General features: G+C 45.8%; 1 protein-coding gene across 4 annotated transcripts in view; it reads right to left on the bottom strand.

Moving 5' to 3' along the window:
- The window catches only part of RPIA (ribose 5-phosphate isomerase A), a 163,554-nt gene that overhangs the window by 107,704 nt on the left and 36,813 nt on the right, over positions 1–19,037 (bottom strand). Inside the window, exons 1-3 of one of the 4 annotated variants that reach the window (XM_019827555.3) lie at positions 11,149–11,494; positions 2,449–2,509; positions 994–1,049 (exon numbers count right to left, since the gene is read on the bottom strand). In XM_019827555.3, coding sequence (XP_019683114.1) covers positions 994–1,049; positions 2,449–2,509; positions 11,149–11,433 — 402 coding nt within the window. In that variant the 5' untranslated portion in view covers positions 11,434–11,494. Of the gene's footprint in view, positions 1–993; positions 1,050–2,448; positions 2,510–11,148; positions 11,495–19,037 lie in introns of those variants that run through there. The other 3 variants (XM_045054542.1, XM_003984239.6, XM_045054541.1) reach the window with 3 other exon arrangements.

Genomic DNA, 19,037 nt, shown 5'->3' with positions numbered 1-19,037 from the left:
AATATCCTCTGTCTCTCTCTCTCTAAAAAAGTAAAATAAAAATTAAAACAAAAATTTTTAAAGACATTTTCAGACATCCAAAGTTGTCAACAACTTGGCATCCCACACACTTAGACAGCTTCCTAAAGGATGTACTTCACCAAAACTGAAGGAAACAAAAGAGGTGGAGCAGAGGGAGAAATGAAGAGAAACAGGACCAAGAAACAGGGCGATCCAAAAGGGGAGAAGAGAAGAGAAGGTTCCTGACTGCAAAGCCATGTAACACGTTACCAACTCCGAAGACTCAGAGACTCGGCCAAGACGAGATGGATGGAGCGGAATACCCAGAAAGAAGTGAGATTTTCCCATCTGGGTAAGAGCTTGGGCCTGAATTAGTAAAGTGTACACAGATAACCAAGCAAATGAAAAAAGCAAAGGCAACATTTACTTCACTTGCAGGAAAACAAAGTAGCAAGGAGGTTAAGGAGGAATAATCACAGCACAGGACACAGTTCAGCTGTAGTTTGGACAATCACAACTCTGGAAACACTGAGTAATGCTGCACCAAAATGTAACTGTACTGGAGGATTAGGAGAGAAAGCTGCCTGTGAACTGGGGAGCAAGGAGGTAAAAAAACCCAGCAAACACCCACTTCCATTCATCCATTCCGTGGAGAATTATTACACAAAGTTGAAACAAAAATTTAAATAGCAAGAAAAGCATGTCGTTTCCAGATACTAGAGCAAATACCCAACCAGCTAAGAGTTTTAAAACTCTGCATATACTACGCCGTGCTGCCACAGGATACACTCAAATATTCAGAGTGAGTACGTGAATGCGTCTAAGGCCACACTTCTAAGGAGCAATCCTCAGAAAATAAACTCCTCTCCTGCTCCTGGCTCCCCCACCTACACAGCAACCCTGGTACACAACCCAAAGCCACACCTCCATGTCCTCGGGACCCAGAAATTCAGCAGCCAAGTGCCAAGATGCAGAATGGAAAGCAGGACATACCTGAAAGGAGGTGGGAATGCAGACAAGGTTCAGATTCTCTTGTTTCACTCTTTCAGCTGTGGAGACAAAAGCCATGTTGGTGGTTTTTCACTCTCCTCACTTTATTTTTCTTCTCAGGTGCACATCTGCTCAGATCCAACAGAAAAGGAAAGGTCTACTCCCCCACTGACGGCCGCCTTTCATTCTGCGTCCCCAGCCTTGGTGAGAAAGTTTGTGAACACACATCGCACACACAAGACAGGGACAGGAGTAAATACTAACTACGAATAGAGCCATGTCAGGTGTTTGCTACTACTACGTACCTGGCAATATTCAAAGACTTTTGTACATGTGAACTCTTTTCATCCTAACAACCCAAAGGTAAGCTGCAATTATTATTCCCACTTTACAGATGAAGAAACGGAGGCACAGATAGGTAAAGTCACTGGGTAGTTTTATCACTAACAGGTGGCAGAGCTGATATCCCATGCAGTCCAGCTAGCTCCAGTCTTAACTACTTCCTTATATTGCCTCTCACAGAAAAAAGAGAACTTTACATGCATAAAACATATAATCATTTATAGGCCACCAGAGGGCGGTTAAACAGGGTTTACTTATTCTTTTTGGATTTGTGCATTTCGGTGAGGGGGGGGGGATCTTAAGAAAAAACTACCTTATTAAAAGCTCCAATCTTTTGACTCATTGGGTCTGCATCATGGGAGGTTCAGAAGCCACTATTATGAAATGCACAGTAATTCCTTTGCCCTGCAATCCTCCACACACTCAATGGTAAGGTAGAAAGGTATGTAACACAAAAGCCCGTGTTAAGGCAATAAGGATTCCAGAAGCCATCACGCCAGCACCACAGCCACTCTTTTAAAGACAAAGTGTTCCTGGACTTTGTCTCCTGAGCACTGCCCCCGCCTTGGCACCTAGAAGAAGCAATCAGCATTCAGGCAAGTCTCTCGTGGGCTTTGTTTTAACAAACAAAAGCAGGGCAGTAAAACCTGTTGAGCAGCCACAGGGGCTGATAATTCCAGAGCCTTTCCTAAGCTCAGAGACACCCTAATCAGTAAGCCAGTACCTGCAGGAAGGAGCCACCAACTCTGGGTGCCTCATATCCACTCCAGGGTCACGGACAGGCGAGCCTGCTCTGAGCTCAGTTTGTCCACCTGAAATTAACTGAGGGACCCAAAGGCTTTAGAAGCCTTGCTTCAGGGCCCCAGGGGCCACACACAGGACCACTGACGAGGATTAAAATTCTGTTGAGATCTCCTCCTAAATCAGCTCCTACCCTCCACATGAGCAAAGTAAACAAAGCCAGGGCATCCCCCAAAGTTGGCTGAAGAGGCCCAAGAATACCTCTCAGAAGAGCAGAGCTGGGCAGGTGCCAATGCTGTGCCCCCCTCCATCCCCCTCCTCCACATCCTCACCCCCGTGGCCCCCACAAAACATCCAGACAGCCCAAGAGCATACCTATTCGCTGTACAGCATGAACGATTGTAGAGCCACTTCCAATTCCCAGCACTTGGTTATTCTGCCAAAAAAAGGCGAGGAAAAACAAAAACTCATTAATACCATATGTGACGCCCTCTTTAGCCCACTTCCTAGATCAAGGTGCTGTGCCCATTTGATAGCAACATAAGCACTGAACAGAACCAACCGAGAGTACTTTAGCCTAGTGCCCATGGCAGTTTATCAACGGCTCCTTCTACTCTCATCTGACACTAACATCACCATTTCCTCCTGTTAAAAAGGTAAACTGAGGCACATTAAAAATTTTAAGAATTTGTTTGAGCAAGTCAGGCCGCATTCAATCTGGCAGACAGAAAGGAGCTCCGAGGAGCTACACGAAATGAAAGACTTTTCCAGCCAGAAGGAAGTGTGAACAAGGAAGTCACAGCAGGCGAAACAGCAGACTGGCTATTGCCAGGTTACTTTTCCTTAGGGGACAGGAGGGGACACTCAGGCAGATTACCTAACTAGTGCCCATCAGACAATTCCTGATGGACTGACTAACAGAACATTCCATTTCTGGGAGGGTTGAAAATGTAATTAAATCTTCTTTTGGTGATACAGGCTTAACACAAGTGACTTAATTCGGGGCCTGTTGTCTTGCTCATTGATGAGGGAACACGGGGTAAGCTGAGGGCAAAATACAGGCTGGCACCACCACCACCCCCTGCCCCCCAGGGTGGAAATATGTGTGATATTCCCTGGACACTCCTGGCTACCCAAGAACAAAGGAAAGGGGTTTAAGTGCTTGCCATGGTGATGTGGGAAACTAAGGCAAATGAAAAATTAAACTCCCTTACTGCTTACAGTCCATTGACAAGTCCTCGAAACTGGCAGAGTAACCCCCCTCTAGGAGCTCAACTGTCTCCATGATGGCACTTTGCTAGGAACAAAAGAGAACCTTGGCTGAACATTGTCCCAACCTTCAGGAACCTGTAAGTCTACTTCCTTAATCTCAAGCACCCCAAGATATACGCTGGCAATCATACTCTGAACTTATTGCCTACCGATATACATCTGAAAGGTCTCATGACTGAGGTTTTACGAAACAGTAAAAAATGGCATTTCCCTAGCTAACAGCTAGCCCCTCAAGGTCCTGGAAACCTTGCTTCCAAAATCCCTTAGAGACTTCTATATCCCTATGTATATATATACGTACACATACGCACACACATATATGTATACACACACACACACACACACACATATATACACATACATAGTGAGTAACCTGTCATGACCCCAGTGCAGCTCTTCCTGTCCACAGGGTCCTGTCCCCGTGCCTTAATAAAATCACCTTTTTGCTCCAAAGACCTCTTCAAGAAGTCTTTCTTGGCCATCGGCTACAGACCATCCCACCATCACCCCAAAACTTCATCATTTACAGCAAAAAAATTTTCACTATGGGCTTCCCCTTGCACAATGAGTTGTTGTTAATCAGTTGCTGGAACTCTAAGAAATTTGACACAAAATATTTCAGCATACTGAACTTCCTGAAGTTGCTTATTCAAAGTAAGGTTATGTAGGAGGTAACTGATATTGTGAAAGGATTATTAAAAAAAAAAAAAAAGAAAGAAAATCACGAGACTTATGTCAATATAAAATGAATAGGTCATAGATTTCATTTAGCTCATTAAATTAATGAGTGAATGGGAAAAGATGTTACAACCTGTCCACAGGAAAAACCCTAGAACCGAAATTCATATGCAGTCAAGAAATGTTGAAATGAATTTACAAGCGTCTTAGGATAATAATCAGTTGACTCTCATAAAATTTGCATTTCTATGAACAAAAATTACGTGCATTAAGAGCATTCTACAAGTTAAAGGTCTCTCCACAGAGTTGTAAATGGCCTAGTGGAAGGCCATTCCAAAGAAAGGATATTTAGTAACGTCTTTTGCTCATTTCCTTAAATTTTGCCTTATGGTGTTGAATTCTTCTCTAAAGTGGAGATCATTAGGGTTGATGTCACAAGGGATTGTTGTGAGATTTGACTTATATTAACATTTAATAAATATTCTCGGTAAGTGCTTAATGAATGGTAGCTTTTGCTCTGGTTTCTAGCTGTTTTGCCTTAGTCTGGCAGGAAGTTGCTTAGGAACTGAGTGAGCTCCACATTAGTTCCTGATTGTAGTACCCTGACCCTGTTTTGCTGTTTGTGGTCTAACTGACCCCGGCTGGGCCCCTACTCTGCCCCTCGTCTGCTCACAGGGATTCTCCCCCTTTCTCCTGAGGCCTGTTTCTTGTCCTTTGTGCTCACAGCACTCTTACCCATTGTCCCTACTGCAGGTGAAGACTCTTTCTCATAATCCTAACAAAGCTTCGCCCACTTCCCGTAGTGAGGCAGCCTTGTGCAAAATAGGGACCTTCTGGCATCAAGTGGACGGATGCTGATGTGGTTTCCTATTTCAAAACGTCTGCCATCCCCTTCAGACAGGGAAACTGAAGAGACCCCATGGGGGGGAAAAAACCCTGCTTTTTCACTTTTTCCTGCTTCTATTCTTGCTAGTGATGAGGGAGCCAAAGGCAAGCTGAGGGCAAAGCACAAGGTAACACCCCAGACCCCTCTCTCCAGGTGGGATATGTGACACTCCTCAGGCACTTCTGGCCGCCCAAGACCAAAGCAAAGGGAAAAACAAAGTGACCGAGATCACAGTCGTGCAGGACGTGGGTCTCCATCAGTTTGCAACTGTTTTAATGATTTACAAGAAAAAAGGCAATCTCCCGAAACCTATAGACTCAGCTTCCCGAAACCCTAACATCACCCTCCCCCTCCATAGTGATGTGGGGAACAATGGCAAGAAAATGTAGATAAAATTAAATTTCTTTATAACCTGCAGCCCATTGACAAATACTTGAGATAGGCAGAGTAAATAACATTCCTCCGGGAACTCCCCATGGTCTTAACGTTAATACTTTGCTACAGGGAAAAATAACTTTAGCGCAAAAAAAGCAAGGCCTCCAGCATCTGCTGAGTCTTCATCAGCATATGAAAGTCTGAGAACTTCCCACTGCCTTTACACACACCCCCTCCCCCCAAACTCCCAGGTATATAATCAGTTCGAACCCCAGAGCAGCTCTTTGGCCCACCAGTCCTGTCCCCATGCTTTAACAAAGGCACCTTGGCACCAAAGACATCGCAAGAATTCTTGGCCATCGGCTCTGGACCCTCACCACCACCACTTCAACCTCATCCCTAGGACTTGCACCCCCCCCCACCCTAAACATGCCTTACGGTATATATAAAAGTATGTCCTCCTCGTAAAGGTCAGGGAGTTCAGGGTATCTTTAGTCTTCTAGCACAATAGATAACATCTAAGTACTGATGGGGCGGGGTCATCATGAAGGGTTTTCGGAGACTCCTAGCTCCAGGGCATAGGTATAAGTGACTTATGGGGAATACCTGGGCACTCATCCTTTTCTTTTTTTTTTATTTATTTTTAGGTTTTTGAAAGAGCTAGAGAGTAGGGCAGGGGCAGAGAGAGGATTCCCAAGGAGCCAAGCAGGCTCTTCGCTCAGCAGAGCCCAACACGGGGCTCCATCCCACAACCCTGGGAACCTAAATCAAGAGTCTGATGCTCAACCAATAGAGCCACAGAGGCACCCTGCACTCATCCTTGTTGTGACCAGTTCCTGGATGCCTGAGAGGCACATACCCCAGGGCCACTGTCCTCAATAAAAACCCCGGCCCCCAAGCAAAAATGGGAGTCTCTCTCCTTTCCTTCCTGGGTCTCCCAGACACTCAGGTCTGCTATAATCTATCCCTCGCACTATTCAGTAAACTCTGCTCTCACTTCCTACCAGCTTGAGTTTGATTTTGATCCTGTGTGAAGCCAAGGACCCTCTTGACTGGTCCTGAGGGACCCTCCCTGGTTCCTCAGACCTGGCCAGGCTGCATCACCCTCAAGGTTACTTTGGACTCTACCTACCCCTTCTGCTCACTTCAGGGAGGCTCTAGATGGCGGGCTTGGTGCCCCCCTGAAGTTTCCCTGTGATGCCACCAACCTGAAGATGCCTGTGATTAGTCCCTGAAAAGTCACTGAAGCTAGAAAACTCTGCTTTTCACTCTTAGGGTATACCTAGGCTCTGTGTTTTTTGTACAGCTTTTCCTTTCTGACTGCCCCTGGGGATTGGCCAGGAATCTTTCAGTACTCACCTGCAGAACATTTTTGTAAAGCCAGCTTAAATTGCACATTCATTTTAAGTAAGCTAAATCTTTTGCCTGATAGGAAGCAGCGAGTGTTTAAAAAAAAAAAAAAAAAAAAAGGCCCCAAATGGAGTCACTTATGCTAAGCCCCAGGTCACCAAACCAAGACTTGACTTAATTACAGTTTCGGCTCTTCCAGAAAGGGAATCTTAAGCCAGTCAGTCAGGAACTGTCTGATCGGCACTAGCTAGGTAATCTGCCTGAGAGAACTCTGCCACCCCCTATAGCAAAGTGACCTTGTAATAACCAACCTGCTTTTATGCCTAGGATAACTTCCTAGGTCCTGTCCCTTCTGACTAGAAAAGTCTTTCATTTTGCAAAGCTCTTTGGAGTTCCTTTCTACGTGCTAGGTTGGATGCTGCCCGATTCATGAACCACTGAATAAAGCCAATAGATCTTTAAATTTTACTGTTGAATTTTGTTTTTTAATACTTCATAGGAGACAAAAAATCCTGGGGCAACTCAGGACAAATTGAGAGCTAGAGCCAACACCCCTCACTCCCCACAGGACAAATACCCCATGCTAGCCCCTGGGCCCGTATCTGATACAGTCCTTCTCAAAGCAAGACCACAGCTCAAACTGTAAAGGATTAGAAAGCATGACCAACAAGCGGAGAGAGCTGCAAAAAAGAAATGAAATGTTAATATCCCAGCCACTAAAGCACCTCCAGCTGGGCCTCTACCTACTGATGGCTTTACCCATTAGCCTCTGTGCTTGCTACCTGATGGAAATCACTTTGACTAACTCATAGTTCCCAAATCACCAAATCCACCATGGGGCCCTCAGAAGAGAGCTTGTTCTGGGTCAGTACTCCACCTTCAGTGATGCCCTCATGAAGGCAATGCATCATCCAGTAGTCATTTAGCTACCTGCGCAAACGTCAACAGTAAGGTCTTCAAGACACGTGAATGGTAGGTCACAACACAAAAACAGCCCAAATAGCTGGATATCTGGGGGCGCCAGGCAAGCGTCCGACTCTTGATGTCCACCCAAGTCATGATCTGACAGCACAGAGCCTGCTTGGGATTCTCTCTACATCTCTCCCTCTCAAAATAAATAAATAAGCTTAAAAAAAAATAGCTGGATATCTTCAAGAATGAGAAAATTACTTAATTTACTGATGCCTACGTAGGCTTGACCTGACTCTCACACCTGACCCGGAGCTGACAGCTCTAGCTATACAGTCATCCTCATTACCATACACTGATGTCACTCAGGCTCCCAGCAGGCAGGTGGCACACAGATGAACTCTGGTGAGTCAGACAAGCTCTACGCAAGGCTCTTCCCTTTGTGGAGGAGGCCAGGAATTACAGAGGCCTGCCAGGCGCAAGCTCTTCAACCACGTGGTTCTCCTACCATGGAATCAAATGACTGGCCCAGGAATCAGTGTCCTAGCCAAAGCGAAACAGAGATAGCCAAAGGCTGCCTGTGAGGTGGCCCAACAGCAGGCGGCTGCCAAGCAAGCTCTTCAGGAGGAACGGGCCCCTTCTGATGGGCAATACCAAACCACATGCCATATGAAACACTTCTGCTGACCAACTGGAGCCACTGCTCACCAACTTCAAGCTAAGCCGGTCAAAGAAACAAAGCCAGGCTCCAAAGAGAACAAAGGGAGCTACAGACCTTCAGGAGAACACGGCCCTGCATGGTAACCCATCCTGGGTGGCTATACTGCCAGGAACAGGCACATCTGAGGTCAGGGTGGCTACCCCTGGGTTCAGCTGAGAACTCTCCAGGTTCTCCATCCATCCAGATGTGGAAGTGGTCACCACAGTGGAACACCAATGGGCTGGGCAACTGGAAACCCTACACTCCAGAGATTCTAATTAAGCAAAGGGCCACCAATAACCCCACAACCTCCATATTTGTGTCCACACTCCACCAACTCAACCAACATTTACCAGGCAGGCCCTGCTGCAACCAACATTGAGCAAAGATAAGGTTAACTATCCACTAAGAGCTTACTTACTCTTTAGGAGGATAGGAGAGATAAACATACAGATGACTAGAACATAAGACACTATAAAGCATCTAAGAGGTATAAAGCACTACAAAATCGAAAAGATCTCCCCGCTACTTAGGAGGCTAAGGAAAAACTGAAAGGAGGAAATGGTCTTTGAACCAAACCCTGAAGGACATATACGACTTTAACAGGCAAGGTCAGAGGACAAGAGCGAGTATTCCAGGTAAAGTGTAGTGATGTCGAAACACACTATATGCCAGTAGTCTGACTTTTCCAACGTTCTGGTACATGGAGGACGAAGGATTATAGAAGGAAACAAGACTGTGGGCTTCAGGAAAAGAACCACAGCCTCTCGTCTGTGCATTCTCTCCAGCTGGCCCAGTACCGGGCTCGCAAAAGATACTTTAGATGTTAACAGGGACATTAAAATGAGGCCACCTGAGGGCCACTGTGACAAGAGCTGATGAGCGCTTCAGAAGATGATAATGGATCACTTGGTAGATTGGCAGAGGGGACAAGATAAGGGCAACTGCTGTCCTCCGGCCATGGGGAGAGCTTAAACTGGTAAAGGTGATAGGTCAAAGGGAAGGGTCAGCTCTAACAACATTCCAAAGGTGGGACCAACAGGACTTGGCACATGACCACCTTGATAAACTGACACAAGTGAACGATTTCAAGACACAAGGCACTAGAAGAAAATATGGCTTAGACTGGGACAAAGGATACCCCTCTCCCCCAACTCCCCAGAGGACAGCTAGTAGCTAAGCCTTGACCATCAGGCACATGACTATGTTCGGTAAATGTGTAGATTTGAACTCTCCTGTTTGCAGGAGTATACAGGAAATGATTTTCCTTCTCCCTGAAGCAACATTTCTGGCCACCGCACTAACTGCCTGACACATATGAGACACTCAAATATCTGGCAAACGAATGAAATGAACAAATCAACATTTAAAAGCAGAAAATACAAAATTCAGGCAATGTTGGCATCTCAGGAAGAAGCTCTGTAGGCAAAGCAGATGCAACTGAGATTGGTGCGAGGTGCCCCCAAAGTGCCAACGAAGCTCTCCCCATGATCACCCGGTAATTTCACAGAATAAGGTGGCTGGAATCCAGTGTTTTGTAGCTCTAGCCTCAGGTGGGGGCTTACAGATTTTTATGTAAGCAAATACGTTATAAAACGAAAGTCAGGAATACTTAATGTCAGCAAGTATTAATGTAAATAATAGGAAAAGGTATGTACAGATTTCATTTACTCATCTATTAACTGCTCACTTTATACAGGCATTTTGAAATTTCAGCTTACTGTCCCAATTTTTCAGCTGAGGCACTGAATCCCAAAAGCAGAGCCAGACTGCACATTTTGCATTGTCTCTGAGAATTCCCATGGAAAACTCCACTGCTAACCAGACTTGGAACAAAATACACCAGAACAGGGCAGCTGGGGAGCTGGTGGAAGGGCACTGGAAGAGGAGTCACTCAGTTTGGGTCCCGGAGGATCCCTGGGCATTCCTCTACAAAACATGTTTCTGTAGAAACAAGTTACCACACTGGTCCCTCCCACTTAGTCGGGCTGTTTGAGGATCAAACATCATATATCAATGGAAAGTAACTCTATATGCTGAAGCATTAACAAATGTAAACGTAAAGAACTATCATTAAAGGAGAGAGAGAATCTGATACCACTTTCTAAGAAATAAAAAGAGAGACAAAAAGCCCAACAGAGCCCAGGAAACTCCACCAAAGGGCAGAGATACTCCACTTGGCTCCGAGGAAGTACCACAATTAAGATAATTAACCTGACTGATAAAAGCAAATCCACTCCTGTTAAGAGACTTCACTAAACAGCACCACCACACCCGCCACTTAACAAGCGGGGCCACGACCTCACCGGTAACATCTAGACATCTCTGCGCCCCAACCTTAAAGAACAGCTTCCTCCAAAATCCAAGCGCCCACCCACCCCTGTGAAAAGCAGGAGGTTTAAAGCCTGAGTCTTCCTGTCTCTCTTTCGCTAGCGAGTACACTCAGGACCGGACGCGCGCCACGCTAAGAACCTCCTTGGAGTGAAATTTCAACGCAATTTTCAAAACAGCTCTCCACAGACTTCCCAGCACAATAAAGAGCGATGAAGAGCTCTTGGCAGCCTCAGGACTCACCATTTGCCATTTGTTGATAAGGAAGCCGCACGGCAAGTCCCCGCCAGCCCCACTCCAAACACATCAGACACCACCAGACTCCACTTTGCAAAGTGTTACCCCGCCGGACAAGGAGTCTTTTTAGAAAGCTCAACTTTTAGGAAACTCGCCCCCAACTGATTCCACATCTAAAAGATCTTTAAGGAGCAAGGAAAAGCGCGGGGGGCGGGGGGAGGGATCTAAACCCGGATAAAGTGTGCACCCTCTCTCCTCTCACGCACCCCCCCGCCCAGAGCGCGCAACAGGAGCCCATCAGGCAGAGCACAGGAGCCCCACGCCCGGAGCTGCTCACCCTCACGTGGTTCTCCACCGCCGCGCGGCCCGCCAGCTTCTTGGCCTCCTCGGCCTTGGACATCGTGGAGGGGGCCGGGCAGGCGCCGTTGGCGTCCCCGCCGTAGGTACCTGTACCGCCGACGCCGGCGCGGGTCCCGGACTGCGTGCGCCCGGGAGGCTGCACGTGGGAACCCAGGACACCCCAGCTGTTCCCGCCTCCGCCAGAGGCCGCGCCCCCGGCCCGCCCGGGCAGCGGGGCCAAGACCCGCCCGTAGAGGGTGCTGAAGGGCCCGGGGCGCTGCATCCCGACGCCAAGCTCCAGCCTCCGCCACGGTCCCGCCCCCCGGCTCGTCCGGAAGTCTGGTCGCTCGCGCACAGAACGTGCGCCTCCTGCTGCCGGAGTCCTTGCTGGGAGGTGTAGTTCTGTGGCTTCGGCAGCCCGCACCCACGCACCAATTGGGACTACCAGCCCCACAATGCTGCGCGACTGGCGAGCAAATAGCCCGCGACGACCTTCGGTGCGACGGCCCGTGTGGCCCGAGTAGCCAAAGTCCGAACCTAGGCGTAATACCTAGCAGATGCGTTTACGCCGCGCTTGGGAGGGTCCCGGGGGTTTTTCTTTCTGCGCTCACAACCGCGAAAGGGGTGGTGAAGCTGACCTTGTCGGTTTTCCCAGTAGTAGGAGCGTGGCCGTGGAGTCCTTAGGCCAATCGCTGTTCTGGAGACGTCGCCCCCTTTTGAGAGTGACTGCTCTAGACACTCCCCGGGGAAATGCACAAGCGGTTTGCGCGGGCTTGTTATTGGACAGAGAACAGGTTCTGAACCCAGGTTCAGCTGCTCCCTGCTGGAAAATCAATATTCGAGAGACAAGTAACGGTGGTAAAAGGTTAAAAGTAACGGTGGTAAAAAAGGTTATTTTTTTATTCAGGAAACCGGCAACCTGGGAAGATGGTAGACTAACTTCTCAAAGACCATTTTCCCCGATCAGGCGAAGCCTGAGGGTTTTTAAGGGAAGGCATTGGAAAAGGGAGGAGAGCTAAGTGCAGAAAAGCAGGTGCCAGGCAGCTAGTCGTATGTGGATGTGACCTTAAACAGACTTGCTGGAGTCAGCGGCGGCTGTTTGTGACTGTAGTAAGGCCTTATCTTCTGGGAAAGCGTGGGCCTTCATTCCTCAAGGCCGGCAAATCTCAAGGAAATTAGGCCGGTTCTGCTGTAGACCAAGGGACTTAGGTCAGCAAGCAAAGAGTGCATAAGCTTGAAGCAAGTTAACCCTTAAGACGGTTGGAGTCCTGTTACACACTGAAATCTTATCATTAGAGCTGAAGGCCCTGGACTACAAGTTTAGAACTCCCAACCTGAGACGTTGTTCTGCACCAGACAGTTTTGGATGGCTTACTTCCTCCAGGATGGATGCCGGGCAGAGACCTGGCAATCCTTGCTGATGACTTATGAAGGGATTCAGAACAGGTGTCCCCAAAATGTGCCACTTTGTCATGTGGACTGTTTTGAACTGAAAGCAATCCAGACCCTGAGGAACTCAAGAGAAACTTTGCCCCTCCCTTAACTGCCTAGAAGTATCTAAATTGGGTGTCTTTTCTAGAATGAGAGTTATTACCAATGATAAATTTTATCTAACATCTGTATAGCAGGGCAAACATCTAATTACCAAACATCTTTCTTATTGCCCTGTGAATTGCCCTTCTCCCCTTTGAACTCCACAGCACTTATCCCATTCCTTAGCTTAGGCTGGCATATATACTTATGATCTCATTTGTCTTGATATATGCCAAGAATTTCTCTGTGAAGCCTTGAGCAGCATCAGTCAGATTTACCAGGTACCCAGCCCCAAAGAAGGAATGGATTTGTGTCTCGTTTCAAGAAGGAGGCGAGAAAGAAAGAAAATAACCTGTTCTGCCACCTTGGTATATAAATGAGTTATCCAGAGAAGGCAGAAGGGCCCTTTCTAAGACTGACCGCACCTTTAGCCAGGGACCCTCACACAGTTGGCACCCTCACCTCATTCTGGTCTCTGCCTGCTCAGTGGTCTTCCCCACACGCTTAATAAAGTACCCCTGTCCCAATCCTCAGCCCCCCAGTCCCCACCTCATGCCCATCATATCCTATTCTGCTCTAACATCATCTTGTTAAATAACCTGTTTCTTTGTTTATTGCCTGTATTTCCCACTTCAAGAATAGAAACAGAAAACTTGTGTTTCTTGTTCACTACAGGATGCCTGAATTTACGGAATGAATGAATATAGGGCATCAGCCCTTGGCTCCTCCTTCCCCTCATCCACCAACTCTCCACCCTCACCCCCACTCCACCTCAGGCATGGCACAGAATAATTTCCCGCTTTGATTAGCTTACAAGCAGTTTTAAGAGTTTAAGAACGAGTTTTACTAAGAAACAATGATAAAACAACCGACCCAAATAACTGCCTCTCAACTGTTTTTCCTGTCTCTCAGGAGCTGTTGGCTATGTAAGAAGCACACTGCAGGCATTCCTGATTTCTTTTACAGCAACTGTTTCCTTGCCGATTTCCCTGACTCAAGGCCCAGCCACAGCTTAAAGGAAAGGGACTTCAGGTAGAGGCCCCTGGGCCTGGTAGTACCACACCTGGGTAGGGTGCAAGCAGGAAAGGAACAGACCTGAGGTCAGCTGCTTGTGCCCCACCCCCACCCCATTGGAAAAGCAGGTTACATCCTGAGTACCATTTAAGTGGCCTGACATAAAGTTCTATTAGTGGGAAAAGAAGCTGTAGGAAGTGAGCACTTTTTTTTTTTTAAGTTTATTTATTTTGAGATAGCACGTGTAGAGAAAGAATCCAGGGCTTGAACACACAAAACATGAGATCATGACTTGAGCCAAAACCAAGCGTCAGATGCTTAACCAACTGAGCCACCCAAGCACACCCATCAGCATGTTTTTCTTAAGTTGGTTAACTCCAGGCTCTCCGAGGCTTCAATTTTTTTCTAAATTATAATCTAAATATTTATTGGTTTTATGGCTCAGATGTTTTGATTATAATATTTTAATAGACTGACTATTTATTTTGAGAGAGAAAATGCGCAGGAGAGGCAGAGAGAGAGAGAGAGAATCCTGAACAGCCTCTTCACTGTCAGCGCAGGAGCCAATTCAGGGCTTGAACTCTCGAACCATGAGATCATGACCTGAGCTGAAACCAGCAGTCAGACGCTTAACAGACTGAGCCACGCAGGCACCCCTAGACTCTACTTTTGAAAGCAGTTTTACATTCATAGCAAAATTGAGCAGAAGGTACAGAGATTCCATATATACTGTCTTGCCCCCACCTATGCATAGCTTTCCACCGCTATCGACATCCCCCACCAGAGCAATATATTTATTACAGTTGATGAACCTACATTGACCTATCACCCAGAGTCCACAGCGTGCATTATGGGTCACCCTTGGTGTTGGACATTCTATGGATTTGGACAAATGCATAATAACATGTATCCACCACTGAAGTATCATACAGAGTAGTTTCACTGCCCTAAAAATCCTCTGTGCTCTGTCTGTTCATCTCTCCCTCCCCTTTAATCCCTGGAAACCACTGATCTTTTACTGTCTCCATAGTTTTGCCTTTTTCAGAATGTCACATCCTTGGAATCATATACTATGTAGCCTTTTCAGATTGGCTTCTTTCACTTAAAAGTACGCATTTAAGTTTCCTCCACATCTTTTTGCAGTTTGATAACTCACTTCTTTCTAAAACCGAATAATATTGGGGCGCCTGGGTGGCGCAGTCAATTAAGCATCCGACTTCAGCCAGGTCACGATCTCACGGTCCGTGAGTTCGAGCCCCGCGTCAGGCTCTGGGCTGATGGCTCGGAGCCTGGAGCCTGTTTCTGATTCTGTGTCTCCCTCTCTCTCTGCCCCTCCCCCGTTCATGCTCTGTCTCTCTCTGTCCCAAAAATAAATAAAAACGTTGAAAAAATAAATAAATAAATAAATAAATAAATAAATAAATAAAACCGAATAATATTCCATTGTCTGAATGTACCACAGTTCATGTATCTATTCACCTACTGAAGGACATCTTAGTTGCTTCCAGGGTTCGACAATTGTGAGTAAAGCTGCCATAAACAGTGTGCAGATCTAGGTGTGGACATAAGTTTTCAGCTCCTTCGGGTATAGCAAGGAGCACAATTGCTTGATCATATGGTAAGAGGAGGTTTAGTTTTGTAACAAACTGCTCAACTGCCTTCCAAAGTGGCTGTACCATTTTGCATGTTAACTAGGTTAACATAGCACGTTAGCCAAGTAAAATTTAAATTCAAAATAACTAAATAAACAAACAAAGTGGGTTGTACCATTTTGCATTCCCATCAACAATGAATGATTATTTCCGCTACCCCTCACCCTCACCAGCATTTGGCGTTGTCAATATTCTGGATTTAGACCAGTCTAATTGGTGCCTAATGGTATCTCACGGTTATTTTGATTCGCATTTCCTGGTTGACATGTGATGTGGAATATCTTTTCATATGCTTATTTGTCATCTGTGTATCTTCTTTGGTGAGGTGTGTGTTAAGGCATTTGGCCCATTTTTAAATCAGATTCTTTGTTTCTTATTGTTGGGTTTTAAAAGTTCTGTGTATGTTTATACAGCAGTCCTTTCTCTGATATGTCTTTTGCAAATATTTTTTCCCAGACTGTGGCTTGTCTCCTAATTCTCTTGAAAGTGTCTTTCACAGAGCAGAACATTTTAATTTTAATGAAATCCAGTTTATCAATTCTTTCTTCCATGGCTCATGCTCTTGGTGTTGCATTTAAAGAATCATTGCCAAACCCACGGTCCTCTGGATTTTCTCCTATGTTATCTCCTAGTTTCATAGTTTTGTGTTTTATATTTAGGTCTGTGGTCCATTTTGAGTTAACTTTTGTGAAGATTATAAGGTCTGTGTCTAGATTAATTTTTGCATGTTCCAGAACTAACTGTAACAAATTCCCTTAGAGCTCAGGTCCCAAGAAATCTCTGTGTACTCCTCCTGGTTAACAGCAAAAGTTCCTGCTATTAGGCAACAAAAGCTATGATCAGACTTTTCAGAAGCTCAAACTTTCTACTTTTCAGAAATGGAACACAGCTGGTGGATTTAAAGAAGTTTTTCCTACTTTTTGGCACATTTCCTATTAGTCAAGCATGTTTAAGTTTACCTTGTATTGTCCCCTTATATATTCAGCAGGACCAAAATATAGGCAGTGCTGCACCTTATCTATTTTATGAATGCCTTTAACTTTTACACCAGAAGTCCTTGAAAGAAATACATTTATCCCAAAGCCACACTATCCACTAAGGAGAGAAGTCACCATCTATTCTTTCAAATTATGCTCAACTACCTAGACTGGATCATGCAATATGTACCAAATAAGACAGCCACCAGCCACGGAAGGGGCTCCCAATTTGCTAACACCCTACAAAATTTAACACAAATTATCAATTTTTCCCTCTCCTTCAAGAAATCTCCCCTTCTTTGTTTCCATAGAGAACATGTCTTCCCTTACCCTTTTTCTTCTCAACCTACTCAGCCCAAGCAGAAAGTGTCCACTCAGTTGTCTCATATATTCATTCAGCAAATATTTATGGGGCATTTACTCCATGCTAGGCACCAGGACTACAACAATGGGCCACACAGACAAACACCTGTTGTCCTGAAGCTCACATGGAAGTCCAGGATCCCGCTTCCACTCCGGAGACCAGAGCATCTTCCCATGGAAGTGACCCCACTCCCTTGGCACCTCAAAGGCAGATGATGCTATTAAAAGAGAAGTCTACAAAAATAGGCAAAGCATGACTCTTACACAGGTTAAAAATGAACACATTGTTTACTGTTTCAGGTCGCTCGTGAACGAGGGAAACTAGGAAGGTGTTACAACCAGTTTAAAGTAAAAAAAAAAAATCATATATTTATATGGAGTTGGGATATTGAAATGAACACGCCAGTGGGGGCAAAACAAACTTATTCCACAGGGGGACTGGGATGTCAATTGAACCTCTGCTAGACAGACTTCCCATGACCCTAGAGAAGAATGAATGTAGACGAGCAGACTACCATCAAGAACAATTTTGTATTGCTGTTGGTTATCTATAGCTTACAGACCTTTGAAATAGCTTTCATAGAATCAGATAACCCAGAGGAGTGTCCTCTGCCATCTAGACAATGCAGAGTTTTCCACCGAAGCACAAAATTTTCCCTACAATGCTAATGTTAAGGCTCCCATGGATGCTATCTCTCTAAAACTACGGGGAACCGGCACAGGATTTCTCAGACTCAGCACTGTGGACATTTTGAACCACACAATTATTTGTTTTAAGGAACAGCAGCATCCCTGGTCTTTGTTCACTAGAGGTCAGTAGCACCCCCACACTCTGCAGTTGTGACCAGTAGTGTCTCCAGACATTCCTACCCTTTGAGCAAAAGCCCTCAGCTTGACTTTAATTAGACCAACTTAGGGAATATGCCCACTCAGAACCAATGGGGGTAGAGGTGGGAGGTGGGGTGGATTTTATCTAGTTCGAACCTCAAATTCCTTAGAAGCTAGAGTCGCCTTGGCCCAAGGACTATGGAAAGGAGGGGTAGAATAAAAATTGGGTACTGTTACTGGGTGGGAGGAAGAAATGGATGCTAGGAAGCTGAAAACAGCACAGGGACACTTGTGCATTGGAGGACCAAGACTGTCAATCTTTTGCTATCGTGTTCACCCTTAGTGTATTTGTGGTTCAAAGTAGACTGTTCTGAGCTCCTCCTGGAAACAGGTGGAGTTATAAATACATTAAACAATCAATACAATATTAAAATGAGTCGGCAGCTACTGTTTACACAACTACCCTCTGCTACTGTCAGGGACACGGTCTGTGAGTGAGCAATGTGGTAAAGGAAAAAAAATTGCTGGAATAAAAATACTTTTGTGGGCAATTTTCATTCTAGATATTTGACACAAAGCAAGGGAAAGTTGATTTACAATGCTATTCTAGTTAAGTACTATCATAACCAACACCAGATCATTGGAAATGTCTCTATTTCCCTGCAGATGATACACTTAGGCAACTAACAAACCAGAACCATTATAATGAATGAATGAACAAATTCCAAGCCAGGGTTTTAGGAACAGTCCCCTCTTTCACTATATCCAAATAATCACTTTCTACCTATGTGTCCTGCCTCCCTTGTAACTGTCAGCCCAGACCTTGTCTTTATGTTCCACAGCCACACACCCCCTCCCCCCAGTTCAGGCTCTTGTCAATTCTAGATCACCACAGCAGCTTCATAACTTCTGTCCTTTCCCCCAGTTTCAACTCCCTTCCACGACCATCAGAGCAATTTCAAAAAAACAAATCTGATCACGTTATCCCTGCTTAAATCTTACAATGGCCCCTCACTGTGCTCACGTTAAGTTCCAAACTTCCTGACAAGGTGTGCAGGGGCTTTCCATGAGCTGACCTTTGCCTTTTCCTTCAGCACTGTCCTTCCTCACTGCATCCTCAGTGACCAAGCGCCCATCAGAGCCAGCCAACAAAGTTTCCCCAGGGCACCACGTTCTGTCATGCCACAATACCTCTACAAGACTGGTGTTTCCACCTAGAGTGTCCTCTCCACAGCCCTGTCATCTCCCCAGCCTGCACTGTCATCTGACTAACTCCTACTCATCCCCTAAGACCCAGCTCAGGCCTTGCCTCCTGGATAAACTTACCACATCACTACTTTTCACACTGAAACACAGTATATGCCTAGGCCTATTTTTGCCCACTAAGAGGGCGAGCTTCTTGATTCAGAGCCTGGAGCCTGCCCTTCTTATGTCCATATCCTCAGGGCTTTATGCTGGCACAAGGTAGACGCTCAGTGTATGGTTATTGGATGAGTGAATGGATGAATGGATGGATGTTA

This window comes from Felis catus, chromosome A3 (genome assembly GCF_018350175.1).
Source record: "Felis catus isolate Fca126 chromosome A3, F.catus_Fca126_mat1.0, whole genome shotgun sequence".
Classification (NCBI taxonomy): Eukaryota; Metazoa; Chordata; class Mammalia; order Carnivora; family Felidae; genus Felis; species Felis catus.
This window is presented reverse-complemented; position numbering and strand designations above follow the sequence as displayed.